General features: G+C 46.5%; 1 protein-coding gene across 1 annotated transcript in view; it reads right to left on the bottom strand.

Annotated features, from left to right (window-relative positions):
- The window catches only part of MPPE1 (metallophosphoesterase 1), a 570,187-nt gene that overhangs the window by 443,461 nt on the left and 108,211 nt on the right, over nt 1-18,515 (bottom strand). The window contains exon 3 of the mRNA XM_085606071.1: nt 6,229-6,337. Coding sequence (XP_085462197.1) covers nt 6,229-6,337 — 109 coding nt within the window. The remainder of the gene's footprint in view (nt 1-6,228; nt 6,338-18,515) is intronic.

Raw genomic sequence — 18,515 nt, 5'->3', positions numbered from 1 at the left:
AAAAGACAATGAAACTAGGCATGCGCTGCAAGCATCTTGAAGGTGTAAATGTGTTGGTATTGTGAAATTTATATATAACGGCTTCATCCAAACAATGTAAAAAAAATATTTTATTTTAATTGTATGAGTAAGCCAAAAGATACAGGCTTGGATAAACAATGTTCAAAGATTCATTTGAAAACAGAACGAAAGGAGAAAGCAGCACGAGACCTGGAACAGAGGAAGTGTCCTTGAACGCGTATCTCATTCACAACACGATCAGCTGAAGAACACTAATTAAGTTGGATCAATCTGTCAATGGTCCATGTTTCACAGAAAGAAAAGGAAGTGACGCCACGCACTCACTGGCCAATTAGGAGGCAGCAAAGAAGAGTGACAATGAAGGCAACGAATGGTAAGCAATAGGTTGGGTCCAAGCTCTTTATTGTAAAAAAAATGCCCTTCACTAGTGAGAGTGCATGCGCTGTTGAATGGGAGACCTGAAAAGTTGAGCAAAGGCAGCAAAGGGAGGCGAGAGGAGTGGGAGGGAAGTGCAGATCAGGGCATAGAAACAATGAGACAGGGATTCACAGGGCTTAAAAAAGTGAGCCAAAGTATCTGTTCGACAGAAAAAAATGTCAGCAAAATACAAATATCAAAGGTAAGTTATAGAGTCTGCAAAAGAACTCGAATTGAGTAGGTACATTTTAAACAGTTGGACCTTTAGAGCTTTTGTGAAGGAAAAGCCATTCTGTGCTAGTTGCATAAGAAGAGTGATAACATTCCAGGAAGAGGCTGCTGAGTCAGGGAATGACTGTTTAAGAGCTTAAGTGATGCAGAATTTGGAATTGATTTAACAGAACGGAGGTCTTACTCCTGGAGCAACTCTTGCAGCCAGAAAAGGTCAGGAGGTTTGGTACATAACCTGGTTTCCCAGAATTAAGATTGATATCTTTGTCAATTGTTAGCATGATGCTCTACAAACTTCTTACTGAGTGAGACAACCATCAGTTATGCTCTCATATTAATGCTGTAGCCTATACATCTGTGGAAGATATTTTATTTTGATTCCAACAACTGTACAACATGCCCTTGTCTTTTCTCTTCATAATGAATCATTGTGTTTTACTGGTCACATTTAGACCTTTAGATATTGGCAGAAACACCGTGCATTTTTTCAAGGTGAACTGAAAACATAAATGAAATTTCCATAATTGACTGAAGTATGGTATGTGTGTTTATTACACTAGTTATCACAAAAATTAAACGCGAAAGGCTATGAGACCAACTGCTTTCTCCCAAAACCAATAGTCACACACAAGAGTAAGTAGAATAGGTAAAGAAAGGTAGGTATGGATTCTATTCTAGGAAAAAGTGCTCTTTCATAGTATCTCTTGGATATCAAAAGATATTGGAGTATACGCATCACTCACTTTATCATGACTTGCTTCATCATCTGTGCCTATCCACACCCTGGTAGGATGGTACCACCAGGGCGGACTCAACCAAAGAGAAATGGGAGTTCTTAGATTAAATATGACTGGCCAGGGATCCAGAAGAGAGAAGGTTTAAAAATGCCTACAGGTATACCCAAAGAGTTCCTTTATTCATAGGGTACCTAGGGTATGGATTACAAATTCCTTAGGTTTTGTATTGAATACAATTGTTCAATTAAACCTACTGTATAGATGCTAACATGTTTCGGCCCACACTAAGAGCCTCGTCTGGTCTGGGGCCTACATCAGGGCTATCTGGTGTATCCCTGCCTATGCATGCATACCATGCACATACATGAGGCCTAAGGCTCTCACCGGTCTCGATCTTCTGTCCTTTGGAGTTACCTAAGAAACAAAAAGGTTTTTCAGCGAGGTTAAATGATTATCTATCACATTTGCACGTAATCTGTGGTCCTATTACACATTTTGTAAGGACTTGCAGAGGTGCCCTTGTCCGTATCGGGATCAGGGCTTACTACTCCTGAAAGGGGACACCTCCCTTAAATTAAAAAAGTGATTGTTAGGTGCTGGGTGATGGTATTGTCACATAACAGTTTTTGGTCCGTGATCTCTGTTAATTCATCTTTAACAAAGGGGGTTTTGGAAGAATGAAAAGCTGAAAATTATGCATATTCTACAAAGCAATCTCTCATTCGAAACGTATGTTTTTTGCTTAAGTATATTTTTTCAAAAAGTTTGTGCAAGCTTGTTGCTTACCCCTGTTCTGGGTCTCTCAAGGGTCATGCGAGTCTGGAGAGTGGTGTCATCCTATAGTCAAGATAAAGTGAGTGAGGCAGGCGTCTGCTCCAATATCTTTGGATACCCAAGAGATACTAGTAAAGAGCATTTTTTCCTAGAATAGGCTCCATACCTTTCTTGCTTTACCTATTCCAGTTGCTCTTGTGTGTTACTGTTTATTACACTTGACTGAATCAATGTTGCCTTCACGGTCCACATTCGTATTTGTACCCTATGAACGCAACATGGCTGCCACTTTGTCTTTGTTGATTGCATTAATGATTGGCTTTTTTTAAACACTTGTGGCTTTCGTTCATGTTTTATGCATAACAAGTAAGTCATCGTCAATAATCTATTCACAATTAGTGATCTGACTTTGCATATTGAGCTTGATATTCATGATATATTAGGAGAAACTAAAGTTACTACGCAGGATGTTGTATTTAAATTGTGAGCATCTTCAATAGGTTTGCCAACTTGTTTGTTCGTGATTAACTAGGATGTTGACTGCAACACAGGTTATATTTGGAGCGTGAGATACTAGCAGGAGCCTTGTGTCTTTCTTACAGTAATTTTGAAATATAGTGGTGGTTTCTGCAAACGGCCCATGATGGTTGAGTCATGCGAGTATTATTTTGCACCACTGTTTATTTTATCAAGTTTTAGCTTGTTTTTCAACCTTGGACATTTAATATATTGACTTATTTGGCTTGCCACATTAACAGTGCTAAGGATTAACAATTTCAGTACACTTAATGACTGATTAGCAGTTTCAGTGTACTGTGCATTGTAGGTTGTTAGAGAGGCACTGGATTCATGGTGTTACGACTAGCTACGTGGGAGCTACTTCTCGTTTAAAGATTTTTTTAACAGTAAGTCATGCTGGAGTAAATATTTTTACTTTTCCATAGTTTTCTAACTACTTATAATTCTATTTTGCTGTTTTTCCCTAGAGATCTGGGGTTCATTTGACATTCTTTCTGAAGTAAGCAAATGCTAGGCTTCCAAGAGGGAAGTCCCAGCCCAATCTACGGGAGTACTGGATATTTTGCATCCTTACACACTCAGATGAGACAGCTTTGTTGCTACCATACCACCAAAGGATGACACTATTCGATTTTGAGTTCATTTGCCTTTCAAAGTAATCCAGCATTCATTTACTACATTCATTTTTTTTATATTGTAGTTCTTCTTGAGGGCAGTTTGGAACCTTTGTCCTCGGATTCTTTATAAGCCAGTTAAACTTCACCATGTGATTTTTTTCTCTGTCTGAATGATTTGACTGACCCATGGCGGCAAATGAAACTATATATTTGGTTGTATTTTTGCACATTGAATAAGGGTTGTTTTTTTAGCAGGCTGTGGACAGTACTGAATCAGTCTGCTTGCTTGTAGATTATCTGACTCTTCTCCCCCCTCAAACAGTACTGCACCCATGTAGTCCACTGGTGAGTTCTTTGTTGACATTTTTTCCAATTATGAACTCATGTGCGATTATGTTTCAGATTACAGTTGTGTTTAATCTGTCCGTTCTAAAGCTGTTTCCTGTTATACATTGTAAGGTAGTTCTGTGAAGCTGTTGGCGGCCTATATAAAATATTACAATATGTTTCTCTCCATAGGATGTATTATGGTTATGCCTTTAGCCTGACATCACCATAATGCGGATTTCTTTTCGGTTTTTATCAATTGATGTGAAGAAGACGGCTGTCAATCTAAGGTGTGCCAAAACGTCTACCAAGTGCTTCCAGGACTTCGAACAGCTGGGGATGCCTACTCAGTGATTTAAATGATGATTTTCCACACTTGAGCAATTAACACCAGTATCTGTTACTTGTGTTTATTGCCTGGCTGGTTCGCAACTAGACGATGCTCCATGTAGAAAATCCGTGGCTTGCCTCCTACTGTTGAAGGCATGCCGACTTTTTAAAAACATCTACTGATGTCTTTTTATTTTGTGTTTTATTGACGATGAAGTAGGTTATATGTTTATTTTGATATGTAATAAACACATTTATTTTATGATAAATGGCAGAAGTCTATGCCATCCTTTTGGGGTCTGCAATATACTGAAGCTAACTTTGCAAGTGTGCTGGTCACATAAATTTACATATATTTTTTGTGAGCCCTATCATTTGGTCAGGTTTGGGTATTGGACCAAGATCTAGCTTTCTACCAAATTTGGAGTTATTCTGTTCAACAGTTTTTGCGGTATTATAGGAAAATTAACGGGAGAAACATGTTTTGGCAACCCCCCGTTTTTTTCAGACCCTGCTTAAATGATCACCCCAACACTTACCAGGGAGGAGGAGAAGTGGATGAAAAAAAATTGTGAACATCTTGTGGCGATTCGTCAAACGGTGTCAAAGTTATTAGTAAAACAAAAAACGCTTTTCCTATGGAAACAGGATCCTAACTATAACTACCTAGTGGAGACAGTCAACAGGTGATATACATATACACACACATAAATATATACATATATATATATATTATTTTTTTCCCTTGTTACAATTCTTTCTTGCTTCAATATTATTGATTCTATAGCAGAGCTAAAACTAACCAAATCAGCTTTTTCTATACTTTCAGATTGTACAAGGCACCTCTCTTCAGTTAATTTGCTTATTTCACCAATACTGCCTCACGGTAAACAACCAATTAATATTAATGAATGGGTCCTCTGTGAACTTAGGGGCTCATTATGATGGCGGGCGGACATCAGTTCGCCCGCCATCATAGCGGTGCTGGGACAGCCCACCTGACGTGCGGTGGTCCCACCAGCCCAATTAGGATGCGCCCGCCGGTATGGCGGTCGCATCCTGGCCTTTTAACATTGCGGACGGTGCTGCTGGCTACAGCACCGTTCGCAATGTCAAAATGCCACGATGTGCATTTCCATGCACAACATGGCAGGCACCGCACGGTGCCTGCCACCTTGTGCAAGGAAATGTAGGGGTGTACCATGGGTCCCCCCTCCCAGTGCTCAACTGGCTCCCACACCACAAGGGGGCCCGTTCCACAAGTATGGCGGGCACTCTTTGCGCCCGCCACGCTTGTGGAACTATTCCCCCCGCCATCCTAATGTGGGGGGGAGAAATGGGAGCCAGATGGCGGAGGGACCGCCACCGACGGCCCGGCGGTGGCGATCCCTCTGCCACCGTAATGAGCCCCTTAGTCTTATGATTTATGTCTGATATCCATCTATTGGCATACCAGTCGTTTCTCTGTCTATTGAGACAAGGACCACTGGAATACCACTGGTTTCTCTGTCTATTGAGACAATGACCACAGGAAGCCAAGAAACAACAGGAAAACTGCTACTCACATGGCTTGTGGGGAACATGTTAAGTCGGATCAACTTCTAGCTTTGCTTGGCTGAAAAGGACATGCTGTCACCACAATCCGAGCTACTTCAAGTCCCAACAGCATAGTCCACACTACTTTACAGGAAATAAATTATATCTCCTACCAACATAACAAGCTTTCTACCCAGTCTGGGTCAGAGACCAATATCCGGGTAACTACTCGAGACTAGGTAACCTATTTCAGACGGTTTGGATCATTCTACGAAAACAGAGCTCCACAGCCTCAACTCCAACATGAAAAGAGTGAAATAATTGCTTTAAGCAGAAGCTGTCCCATTTTAAAACCAATTGGTGAGGCGGGTAACACCTGGTAACCTGCAGCCATCTCCTGCTCATTCAAGGCTCTCAGCACTGAGTAAGAGCAGCTATTGATAAAGTCTGTGTCGGGACAGATGACTGTCTTGTGCGACAGCTGAAATAAAATACATCAAAGCTATGCAGCCTCCCACATCTCACAGTGAACGTTAGCTAGGCCTGACAACAATCTCAAACTATGGCAAAAATAAAAAGAAGATCATGCAAAGGAAATTTTAACACAGTACCATACTTCAGAGTGTGTAATTCATAAGCTCATCTTTACACATGCAGGCACATACATTCAAGGTTTACATTAATAAATACATTGAGTGAGAGTGAAACACTGTCCATACCATTGATGAGCTCCATTTTCCTTCATCAAATACATCCCCAAGAATAAATACTATATCAGGCTGCAACAGCCACAAGGCACTCTGAAAGGCTCTCTCCATCTGCCATTCCCTGTTAAGAAAATATGAGCATTAGGTTGTGACGGAGGAGTGAGAGAAACTGGTACTGCAAACATAAGTAAGGCTAGAGAATAAGTGGCAAAATGGGGACAAAACCAGGGTAAAAGACAGGCAGTGTGAAAGTGCCAAAAACGTTTTCTGTGCTTGTATTAATCTGTCGCATTGTGCTTGTAAAAATGCTTGTTCATTTTAATTTAGGAGTACATTTTGTTTTCACATTCTAGTCATTTTGGCATTGTGCATATTGTGCTGTAACGCGTGACCCCTTAGATGCTCAGTGGTTCTTAAACTGGGATCTACTGATCCCTGAAGGACTGCGAAGCCTACTCAGGGGTTCAACAGCTGTTTAAAAATGAAACATTAACAGATTAATAGAGTTTGTAGTACATGAATATGCAAAATGTAAAATTTTATAATGTAAAACGCTGAATAATCGTAAAGTAAGATAGAACTCGGAGCTTCACTTTTGAGAGCAACCGAAGTACAGCAAAAAAACACACAAAGTGACGTGTGCTCCCCCTAATTAAGGCTCTAGAAGCAAGGGTTGCTGCTTTCACAGCACGGGAGTAATTTGCCCATATTTTGGAAGATCAAGGATCATCGCTCGGAACAGTTTCTGGATGGCGGTTATGAGAAAGGATTGAGACATGACTGTGTTCACAGATTAATTTATTGTAAGCAAATACTTTAGGAGGTGGTCCCAGATCATCAAGCCAGGCGCAGAGTGGGTTATACTTTTTCCAATCGCCACATGTTGGGACTGAGAACATGTGGAGATGTGTAAATGGAGGGGGCAAGGACTACAAGCCCCAGAAAGCCCTGCTCCGTCCAGGAGGCAGGGAGGCTCTGCAGAGTGCTATATGAAAACGTCATCTATCCCACGGCATGGGGCATTGCCCGGACGAAGACTGGGACATGAGCAGGCGCATCTGTGGCCAACCGAGGCCAGGGCGTGGAACCCCGCTTTCATGTTTCATTAGATTTGCCTGAGTTGTATGGTGACAGCTGCCGGTAAGATGAGGAAAAGGAAATCGACTGTTCTCTGTTCAGGTGAAGAGTCTTCAGTGGCTCCTAGCATTGTCACCTTTTTAACTAATGCTATGAGGGCAATTAATGAAGAGATTGAGGGCTCCTGGGGGTTGCATCAGAAGGATGTCCACCCCCGGGCAGCTTTGGGTGGGTGGTGGATTCCGGGCCAGGAGGCTGCAATTGGTCGTAGGTATGGAGGGGGCGGGGCATAGGCAATTATCCAGTGGGGAAAAGATTAGTGTGTCACTCAGCAGTGTGGTCCTGATGTAGGGAGACATTTTAGATAGCTTTTAGTTAGTGAGCAAAAGTTTAAATTATGTCAGAAAAGGCTGCAGCAGTCAAGAATGCCTTAAAAACATTAGTGGAATCAGGCAGGGATGATTTAATTTAACCCGACGTTTTAAAACAAGCCTGGGTCGGGTGAGGATGGTATCTTTTTACGTATGGTTTGGGGATTTTATTGTTGGGAAGGCCTAAGGGTGGGGGGGTTAGGATATACTATTGTATTAGTGCGGCGATTAATTATATGTTGTAAAATTTTAATCTGCATACCTGTATTAATAAAGCGGCCTTTTGTCCTCAATGGGTCTGGTTATTTACCATCCCGCTGATAGTACTGTTGAAGAGAGACTCGTAAACACCCATTGGTCGGCGAAAGAGGTGGCCAACATGAATGTTTAACTATCCTCCTCTGAGGGAAGGAGCACGTCACTTTCTCACCCAGGTCATTTAACAGAGTCCAATAACCAGTGTGTTCAGTTTGACCCTCAATCAATTAATCAAACATCCGCTGTGGATAATCATGGATTGCCACCGGCGAAGAGATTAAAACGTGCCACAAAACCAAGATGTTCAGTTACGATAAAGAGCGGCAGGGCCACCTCAAGAGAAGAGGATGCAGAGTAAAGGGGATGCACGTTGATTAGTCTTTTAGAACACGGATACGTTGAGTCCTAAACATGGTTATCATAATGGACACTACATTATGTTTTTTGAAAATCTTTGTGAGAGATTCTTTTATGCTGTTGTTTAATACGATTGATTCCTTGAAAGCAAGGGTTTCTGAAGTTTCAGAATTGATCAAATCACCTGTACAGAAGAAGGGCTATAGAGAGCTAATTTGTGACCCGTGTAATAACCAGGGTTGTAATACCTAGGGGTCGTAGGGAAAATTTAGCCGGGAACAAATTCAACCCTGTGACACGGCCTAAAGATAGGGTATCCCAGGAGAAGGGAGGTCATGCTTTCCACAATAAAGACTTAGACAATAGGTCCTGTCAATGCAAGAACGAAATGTCCGAGTTGCATTCAAGTTCCTTTTTACAATTGCAGCCGGAGGCTGCGCCATATTTGATTTTAAAGGAGGGTTTCCCGACTTAGGCCAGATCAACAGGAGGGGAGGAGAGTCTCAAAGAACAAAGTAAGACATTGGCTAGGTAAATTAATTGGACGGGAGCATTATCTATTGGATGGAATAACAAGCATTTGCAATGCAATAGGTCTCGCATTTATAAGAGTTTGAGCTATTGGCATTGTAAAATTACAATGCCTTTTATTTATGTTTTGGTTTTAAAACAAATAAAAGGCATTGTCATTTACAATGTCAGTAGCATAAACTTGCATAAAAGCAGTGTGTGGAGTGCAGCAGTGTGCGGCGTGCAGCAGTGTGCGGCGTGCAGCAGTGTGCGGCGTGCAGCAGTGTGCGGCGTGCAGCGGCATGCAGCAGTGTGTGGCGTGCAGCAGTAGCTTAGAGTGGTGCAGAGTAGAGTTGCACAGAGTGCAGTGGAGTAGCGTGTGTACAGTACAGTAGCGTAAGGTACAGTGATGCAGTGTAGAGTGGTACACTGAGTGGCGGTGAAGAGTGGTGTAAAGTAGTACAGAGTGCAGCAGTGTAGAGTGGTGCATAGAAGAGTAGATTGGCATGGAGTGCAGTAGCATAGAGTAGAGTGGTGCAGAGTTGCTTAAGGGCAGTGGTGTGGAGTCAAGTAGTGCAGAGTAGCGGGATATTCTAAGGAAAGGAGTTTGCGGTTAGATCGCTCTTCCAGAACCTATCTTTGAATCAAGAGCCACCGTTTGGCGCGGTGTTGATCGGACTGACGAGCAGAACACCATCTCACTGAAACTCGAGCTTCAAAAAGGCGCTTCCGGCAACATCTGTTTGGGCAGGTTTTTGCCGCCGCCGATCCGGACGTCGCACCCTATATTCGAGCATACCATATTCGGAAACTGGCAGAGCTGAGGGATAGCCCGCAATGTGCTTGAACAAACAATACCAGGGCAGAGCTATGCACCAGGAATTCCGGCAACTCTGTAAGACCCAGGGCCTCTGATCCGACGCAGACGAGCTCTGTGAAAACAGAAGCGCAGTGGGGGCTTCTAAAACAAGAAAAACGTTCAAGTGCCACCTTCATCAAACAACTGGTCGTGCACAAAAAAACAAACACATAAATAAATGCCATTATCATTTAAAATTCCAACAGCTAGTGTTGCATTATTATTAGCAATGCCAACTGCTCACACTTTTATGGGTACTGACTGCGGTGTAAAGTCATGCGAGGGAAATGCATGCGGGGTCTGTCATACAACCATAGGGGGCAACCTCTTAACATTAGGTGGGTATATAAAAAATTGTTATAGCTCTATATTTTAAGAAATCATTTTGAAGCTGTATCACAAAAATGGAATAAAACTGTACAATAATGTTTTTAAATTTAACTCTGGTGTGAAAAGTGCTAAAATAGTTAGGAGATTGTATTGTTTCCGGAATGTAGAGAAGACTTGAAAATGGCTAATAGCAAATATATTTTCACGTCGTTCCAGGGATGGCTTTTAATGAAACGGAGACTTAAGAAAGTATGACAAGGGCATGAGGTATTGGGAAGCAATGGACGTGGAGGAGAGAGGAGGGGTGATTAGGTAGCACATCAGGTGGGGCAGGTGTTTGAGTGACAACAAAACATGAGGGAGAGAGCAAGAAACGACATGCACTCAGAGAGTTCTCAATAAAAATGCAGCTCCCCTAATGTGAACAGTGGAATGGTTCAACTATTCCAATCAAAAGGATGGTAAAGAGGCTAATTTCCAGGGGAGGGACAAATACAAGATCAGGACAGTAGGTCATCTAAAGAGAAGTAAGCAAATGAGAGTGACAGCAAAGCCAACCAATGGTAAGCAATGGGCAAACTCTAAGCCCACTGTAAGGTTTTTGCCATGGTCCACAAAAGGGGTTATGCAGACTAACAGCTGAAAGCTGTCTGTTTGTGGGACCTAAAAATGAGCTGACAGCAGTGAAAGATATAGCACCGTGAAAAGCCTTCATGACCCCCGGTCTCTACTCTTGGTTGTGTGTTTTGGATCCTAGTATTACATACAGACAGTGTTCTGTATGTTTGTTGTAAGCGATTTCTACCTTTTGTATCTGTGGTTCCTACTCAGATAAACTGTACTTGGGGTATATTTTCAGGAAACAAAAGTACATTTTCTAAAATGCTACATCATAGTTGCTTGTAGCTTGAACCATGCAACACACCTAATTAAATAATTTAACACGAAGCCAAGCCTAGCATGCGTTTTGAAAGTAACAAAGACAAACATAGTCGGAGGGGAGCGCAACACAGAGCAGGCAGAGTAACAAGCAGAGGGAAGGGTAAAGCAGCACGAAGGAGCCAGAGGGCATGGAGAGTGTAAGCCCAAACAAGAGCGCACTGAAGCTGACGAGGAGGGAGTGGGAGGGGGGAGTGGGGGCGGGCACAGTGGTGCGGGCCGCAGTTGTAAAAGGCAGAGAGAGGGTGAGATTGAGAAAGGGAAAGATAGGGATCAAAGGAAAAGAAGGGGGTGGCAAATGGTGTGCACTTTGATGTCCTGAGTGGCCGCGCGGCTCACTGAGGACATCAAAGCAAGTGCTTTTTAGGCTGCCAAATGGTGCGCGTGCCCGGTGCACATGCACTGTATTTGGAGGCCTGAAAAGCCACTGTTTGCACTTCCAAAACTCGCTTACTATAAGTCTCGCCAGAGCAGCGCTAAAGCGCTGTCTCAGGCGAGACCTAAAAATGGTACGTCATGTGCCATGGATCAGGAAAGGCCCAAAAGTATACAAAGAGGATTGCGTGGTGGTAAATTTCAGCTCAGCACAGTTCGCAGAAAAAGCTCTGGCCCAATCATCCATCCTTGTTTTCAACCTATTGCGGCGCACAACAAAGACCCGGTTTTTAAGTCATACAGGGGTGAAATAGCGTGCTCTGAAAGTGGAGCTTATTCACCTTCTACCTGTTCACAGTTTAGAGTGAGCACAGATAATCATAATACTCCGCTTATGACTCACATTTTACAGGGATGACAGGTGATAGAGGTAACCCAGGTTGTGGAATTAGAGAATCCTGCCATGCCTGTGTACTAGAGGAGGTGGCGAGATCTGGCCGGGAAGATGGTGGGAGACACCGTCCACATTTATGTGGCAACCAATTAAATGTGTTTAAAGAAAGGGTAACATTCTTATATGGGAACATGGCCGGTGTGCAGTCCAAACTAGAGAATCCAGACTGGCTAAGCTTCATAGGTGAGTAGCTTCTGTTATGTTTTCAAGAAACTTGGGCAATCGATCGCTCTTTTCTGGAAGAGCACCGTTCTATTGGTTCCCCAGCTATCAGGCCATGTCATTCCAAGGTGAAAGGGGGTTAGCTATCTGTGACTTTGCTAGGCAGTGCAATTAAAAAAGGTGTAAATTCACCACAATATCAGATCATCAGGATTAATCTGATGGGGACTTGGGACATTGTTTTAATTAATTATTATTATTACAACACTTTAACAGTACCAGGGCCAATGTGGTATATGCCTTAGAAACTGATTTGAGGTTTTTTTTTTAGATGACAGGATCAGGGGGAGTTTCATTGTTTGGCTTGGCACTTTTAATGTATATCTGGGTCCACAAGATGCAAAGGTAGTAAGTGGAATGATAAATAATGTGGGCGAAGGGATGACACATTTCATTCATGATCATTTTTTTAATGAAAATGAATTTGAGTTTTGTTAATGACATCTGCATTTTTCAAGAGGATCACCTACCAACATATGATAGGAAGGGATGTTCAAGTATAACTGACTTTGTGCTTGTTTCATAGAATGCTAAATCATTCATTGAAGGATTCCAAATTGTGACTACTTGCATTAGTGATCACAATCCCTTATCTCTGATTACTAAATGGGATTACCCGGGTGTACGGCTGAGCCTGCCAGGACAGGAGTTAATGGTGGGAAGAAGGAAAGGCATTGCACTTAAGTTAGATAGAATAAACTCAGGGAAACGTCGGTGTGATTTAATCAGGAGTAAAAAGGTACAGGTGGATATCTGTCTTTACGATACTGCAGAGGGAGGTATCATTGTTTCAGCCTTTATTGAGCTTGGCAACTATGTAAAGGAGGCTTTACTAAATCGCCCAAGGAGGAGCCCAGGAAAAGTGCTTAGGTGGTTTGACTCATACTGTACATAGACTTACAAGAAGTTAAAAAGGGTATTTAAGGCCTACCCAAGAGACATGTGCAAGGTTAAAGAATATAGGAGACTTTATAAAGCGGCATTAAATAAGTGCAGGGCTGTTATAAAGGAGGAGGCATGAAAGACACTCCAGAAGGCGAGTAAGGAATCTGATTGGCTGGCCTTTTGGAGCGTAGTCAATGCTCCTTATTTTAGGGAGCTAGAATTCCCATCAGTGCAAACAGATATCCTTCCTGAGGAATAGGTTAAGCATTTTGTAACAATATATACAGCAAAGAATGAGGCTGAGCGCACTTCTTTAAATATGGCCTATGTCAGCAACTATGTCATATGTGTGGCACACGTGGAGCTGAGTTTAGATGAGATGTAAAGAGCCATCAAAGGAGGAAGGAAAGGGAAAGTTTCAGGGCCAGATGGTCTAACCCTGGATGTTTGCTGAAAACACTAAGTTCTGGAATCACTGGTCACAAATATTCTAAAAGCTGTGGCAAATCATGGCCCGCCTCTCACATGATGTCAGTCTCTGTTAGGCCAATCTCTCTGTTAGATTCCACTTTGAAGATGGTGGATAGGATTTTAATGACAAGGTTAAAGGCTTGGGCAAAAGGGAAAAATATTAAATGGTTTCTGTAAGGAATTAAGTACCATTGAGCAATGGTTGAATTTGCACCTTCTTATTAGTAATTGTACTTTGGTAAAAAAGAAACACCTATACATGGCATTTATGGACTTGTCATGCACTTTTATCGTATAAATCGCAGTAAATTGTGGGACCTTTTGATGAAAATGGGTGTGCAGATGACATACAGTTTCTTAGACAACTGTATATGGGAACTACAGAATGCCTATGGTATGGAAGCATGGGGGAGTGTACCGAGTTATTTAATGTGGAGAAAGGAGAGAGGCATTGCTGCATTTTAGCTCCATTCTTATTTTCTTTATATAATAATAACATCAAGGATTTTTTGTTGAAGACAGCATGTGATTTGCTTGAAGTTAGGCCTCAACCTTTGTCAATTCTGTTATATACGGATGACGCAGTCTTGATAACCCGCAAGGACAGCAAACTTCAATCACAGCTTGATTATTTTGTATTGCTTATGGAGGACTTTGGGTTGAGTGTGAATCAAGCAAAGTGCTCAGAATGATCACCGGACTGCCAACAAGAAGACCGCTTTGCACTTTCTTAAAAGAAACAAGCGGGGGGGGGGGCGTGGTCTCGCTGCTGATGGAGTGAGACGTGCGCCGTTTGTTCTCCTGGCCGCCGCTGCAATCCTTAGCCTCAAAAGCGGTGTAGCGGCTCCAGAAGAGACTGGGCTGGACGCGTATGGAGGGCGGGCTGCCCGGAGCCGTTGAATGAGGGCTCGGTGATCGCCCGGAGTGGCCAGAGGCGGAACCCTGCACCGCGGGGCTCGGAGGGCCTGGAGTCCGCTGCGTTGCCCGCCAGTTTGATTGCTCCTTTCCCGCACTCCCGGTGACTGGAGGCTTCCGGGACGGGGGAGAGCCCGCGCTGCCTGCCGAAGGTGGGACTTCGCTTTGGAGGGCCCCTGCCGTCGCTGACTGTGTGCTGCCCGAGCGGAGGGACCCCAGAGCACCAGCGGAGAAGAGACAGCCGCCATTTCCTTCGTCCAGGCTGGGTAAGCCGGAGCCCCTGGGGGCGCTGGGACGTCATCGCGGGCCGGAGGGACGGCGCTGGGTGGAGACTGTGAAGCGGAGAGGGACCTGGGCCGTGGCCCTCCAGCAACGCCGCCTGGCTGGTGTGAACGAGTGCGGAAGGAAGGGCGCCCGCCGCCATCTTGTGAACTTGGTGCACTTGTCTTGGCCTGGGCGAGTGGGGCCCTGCGGAGGGGACCGACCCTGTGGCGGCTTTGTGGGTGAAGCGACCGGCAGAGAGCGTAATTCAAAGAGTGGCTTCCTGCTTGCCCGGGCCCCAGTGAACTGTCACCTGCTCGCCGCCCTGGAAGGCTGAGAGGACTGGCCTGTGCCCTCCTGTCACGGGGAGACGCACAGACTCTGGGCCTGGCACCGCTGCTCTGGACTGGCTGGGGGCCCCTGCGCGCCTGAATATATCCAGGGGCGGCGACTGGGGAGAGCAGGCGTTGGAGAGTTAAGGGGGTCCTGGAGGCCTGGGCCACGGCCGGCCGCTATTGCTCCTTGCTATCCTCGACACCGGCATTATTAGTGAAGAACCCCCACTGTATGCTGACACAGTGGCTTACCTGAGAAGCTACCGGGGCCCTACACTCGCCCGTGGACGACCAGGAACCGAGGCTGGGGAGCGAGCTGCCGGCGTGAGGTGGAGCGGGCCCTGGGAGCCTACGCTGCTGCTGACAGGTGGAGGCCCATCTCGCAAGAGGCGGCCGCCATCTAAGTACAGTGGAGCACCCCGGGGGTTTGCATCGGGGGCCCCTTGGTCAGCTGCTGTGAGGCCTGGTTCGTTGCCTGCTTTGCGGCTGAGTGGGAGTAAGCAGGAGGGAGCCTGGACCTGCGGAGCTGCTGGCACATTCTGTTGGTGGTAAGAGGGGACAGCGCTGGCATTGGGGAAATGGACGGTGGCCGGCACTACGCCGCGTGAGGGTCCAGCCAGGTGGATAGCGTCCATCAGCTGCTGGCAGTGTGCCCCCCCCGGGGGAGTGGACTTGGAGGGACTGTGCCTGTCGACCATCTCTTGGGTCTTGCGCGATTTATGCTGGTCACGAGGTGGCGGGGTTGCCCCGGAAAATAGACAGGCTGGCGGGTGGGGAGAGGCATTGAGAACACTATCTTATGCCGCCTGAGATGTCAGCTGCCTCCGGCCCCCCCAGGGCGTGGGGCTCCCCCTGGTGGTGACGTCCTTCTGCCCTACTATCCTGTCCTGCTGGGGAGGCGGCGCGACCCGGATTCTTGTGCTGCTGGGCACCCCGGCGCTGCTCTCCTGGTAGACTGTGAACGAAGCGGCGACCCAATATGCGCTGCTGCGCCTTCTCTGCACCCTCCCCGAAAGACAAAGCTGGGAATATCAGAGGTGTGGGTCTAACTGCGTTGGAGGCACTCCTGGTGGACATGTTGAGTGCCTGGAGGCTCTGAGCGGCGCAGTGGGCTGGAGGCTTGCCACACTTTCTCTGGCTGTGGGGAGCCTGAATATCTTGGCTTTGTCTCTGTGGGGCTGCCCTCCGCGGACCCCCTGGAGCACGGCGCCCTGGTCTACTGGTTGGTCTGCGGTGGCTTTACTGACGTTTTTGGGGCCTGTGGCCGGGGAGTCCGGGCGCTGCTCTAGGCGAGTGATAGGAGGGGGACTGGCCATCTCTTCAACACATTGCGGGACTAACTGACGGCCCTTTTGAAATATGACTCGCACGAAGTCAGGGAAGGAGCCTCCGGCGACCCCCAAAGACGCCACAGTTATAGATCTATGGAGCAAACCGGGCGCAGCAGCGACGGGCGCTACATCGTCGGGAGCTGGAAATTCTGCCGAGCCGGTCACGCAATCCTTCATGGCGCTGTTCATGCAAGAGCTCAAAACAGAAATCGGATCACTTCGCACGGAAGTCCAAGCATGTGTTAAAGAGCTCCGGGGAGATGTGGGGGAACTGGGGAGCCGAGTGGATGACATGGAGAAGACCCTGGATGCTCCCACGGAGGACCAGGAACACTTATGGCAGCGGCTTGCAACTTTGGAAGAACAGCATGTTGAATTTCAGATTAAAACAGGAAGATTTAGAATATAGGGGGCGCCGGAACAACATACCCATAAGGGGTGTTCCAATTGGAGCGGAAGGTGCGGATATAATGACGTTTGTGGCAGACCTGCTCCAGGACATCTGAGGGGATGACGACGCTTCACCGCCAACCCTGGACCGTGCGCATAGGGTCTCGGGACCGACTGGAAGACCTGGGCTCATCCCTGATTGATATTCTGACACAGGTTCATTTTTTTGTTGAAAAGGAAGCCATCCTCAAAGCGGCTAGAGATAAACCCGAAATACTGTGCAGAGGCAAGCCCGTCCAGCTGTTTCAGGATCTAGCTCCCACGACTCTCCGGCGCCGGAGGGATTTCCGACCCATCACTGATAAACTGCGGGAACTCAACATCCGTTACCAATGGGGCCATCCGTTTGCTCTCATGTTCCAATGGGAATCCAAGCGCCGCGTGCTGAGATCCTACAGAGAGGCGGCTCAGTTGCTTCAAATCCCAGACACCCCGCTGGCCAGCCCCTCGCGCCGTCCCGCCACCCTCCGAGTCCCGCTGAAACCTCAGTGGTCCACGGTGCGCCGCTCTAGACACCCCTCCTCCCCCGACGGAAGCAGATCATCGCGGGACAAGCAAGACATAATACAGCATATAAAATCCCTGGAGGGTGGTCCGTCGCGTCTGGATCACAGGCGTCTGCTCCCAAATGAATCCTTCTGTCGCGGAATGACTTGCCTGTCGTTGGCCTCATGGATAAGGTGACTGCCAGCCTGGTTAGCCTGCAGTTGTCTTGGCCCCCTCTCCAACGCCCTGGACGCCTCATTCGGGGGCGTACTTTCTATCCATCCTCAGACGCAACACCTGCACTTCTGGGGCGGCGGCCCGGAGCTGACTTTCGGTGAACTGGTTTCATGGATGGCGCGATGACCGTCCCCCAATCCTATTTCTGGGAGAGTGACATCTCCGGGACAGCTTGTGCCGTTGTGCCTGGCTACTCCCTAGACTGGAATAGGCTCTGTTGGCCATGTTGGCTGTTCCAGCGTTCCAGCTGTTTTCCTTGTTCCTACCCTCTCCCTCCTCTTCCCCCTTCCTCTATACCCTCTTGGCGGGGGGGACATGCTGGCGCGTGGCGGAGCCGCAAGGTGGCAGCTCCACTAGATGATCTGTGACAATGACTACTGCACCTTATTGGAAGATTGTTTCCCTTAATGTGAAAGGGCTCAACTCGCCTAACAAACGACGCCAAATATGGCGGCATTTGCTGCTACAAAGCCCCGATATAATCTTCCTACAGGAGACCCACCTCCTTAAGTTTGATGTGGCTCAAATGGCTCACCCACGTTTCCCCCATCAGTTCTGGTCCTCGGCAGCCACTAAGGCAGCGGGGGTAGCTATTTTTTGCAGGGCGGGTTTCCCCCAGGGTGATACTAAAGTACTTAGGGACACTGAGGGTCGGCTTTTGAGGGTGGAGGTCAGGAGGGGGTACCGCACACTCACTCTCTGTAATATATACGCCCCCAATCAGGGTCAGGATGCCTTCCTGCGCAGGATAATTAGGGAACACCTTGAGCCGGTGAACTCAGACCTCATAGTCGGAGGAGACTTCAACTTGGTGTGGGATGCAGAGCAGGATCGCTGTGGGGGCGCCTTTCATTCCATGTCCGCAGCAGTGAAGAAATCCCTGGCTGCTCTAAGCCTGGTAGATGTTTGGCGCTACCACTCTCCTGAGCAGCGAGATTACACCTACTACTCCCATGCACACCGCTCCTACTCTCGCATCGACCTACTGTTTGTGTCCCACTCTTTGCTTAAGGATACCCTATCGGCGTCCCACTCTAGCATTTCAATCTCCGACCATGTGGAGTTGCTTCTACACGAGCGTCTCACCCGCTCGACATGGCCGTGCGGATGGCGATTTCCGGACCACGTTCTCCGCGATCCGGTAGATAGGGTGGAACTTCAAGCGGCTATATTGGC

This window comes from Triturus cristatus, chromosome 5_1 (assembly GCF_964204655.1).
Source record: "Triturus cristatus chromosome 5_1, aTriCri1.1, whole genome shotgun sequence".
NCBI classification, from domain to species: domain Eukaryota; kingdom Metazoa; phylum Chordata; class Amphibia; order Caudata; family Salamandridae; genus Triturus; species Triturus cristatus.
This window is presented reverse-complemented; position numbering and strand designations above follow the sequence as displayed.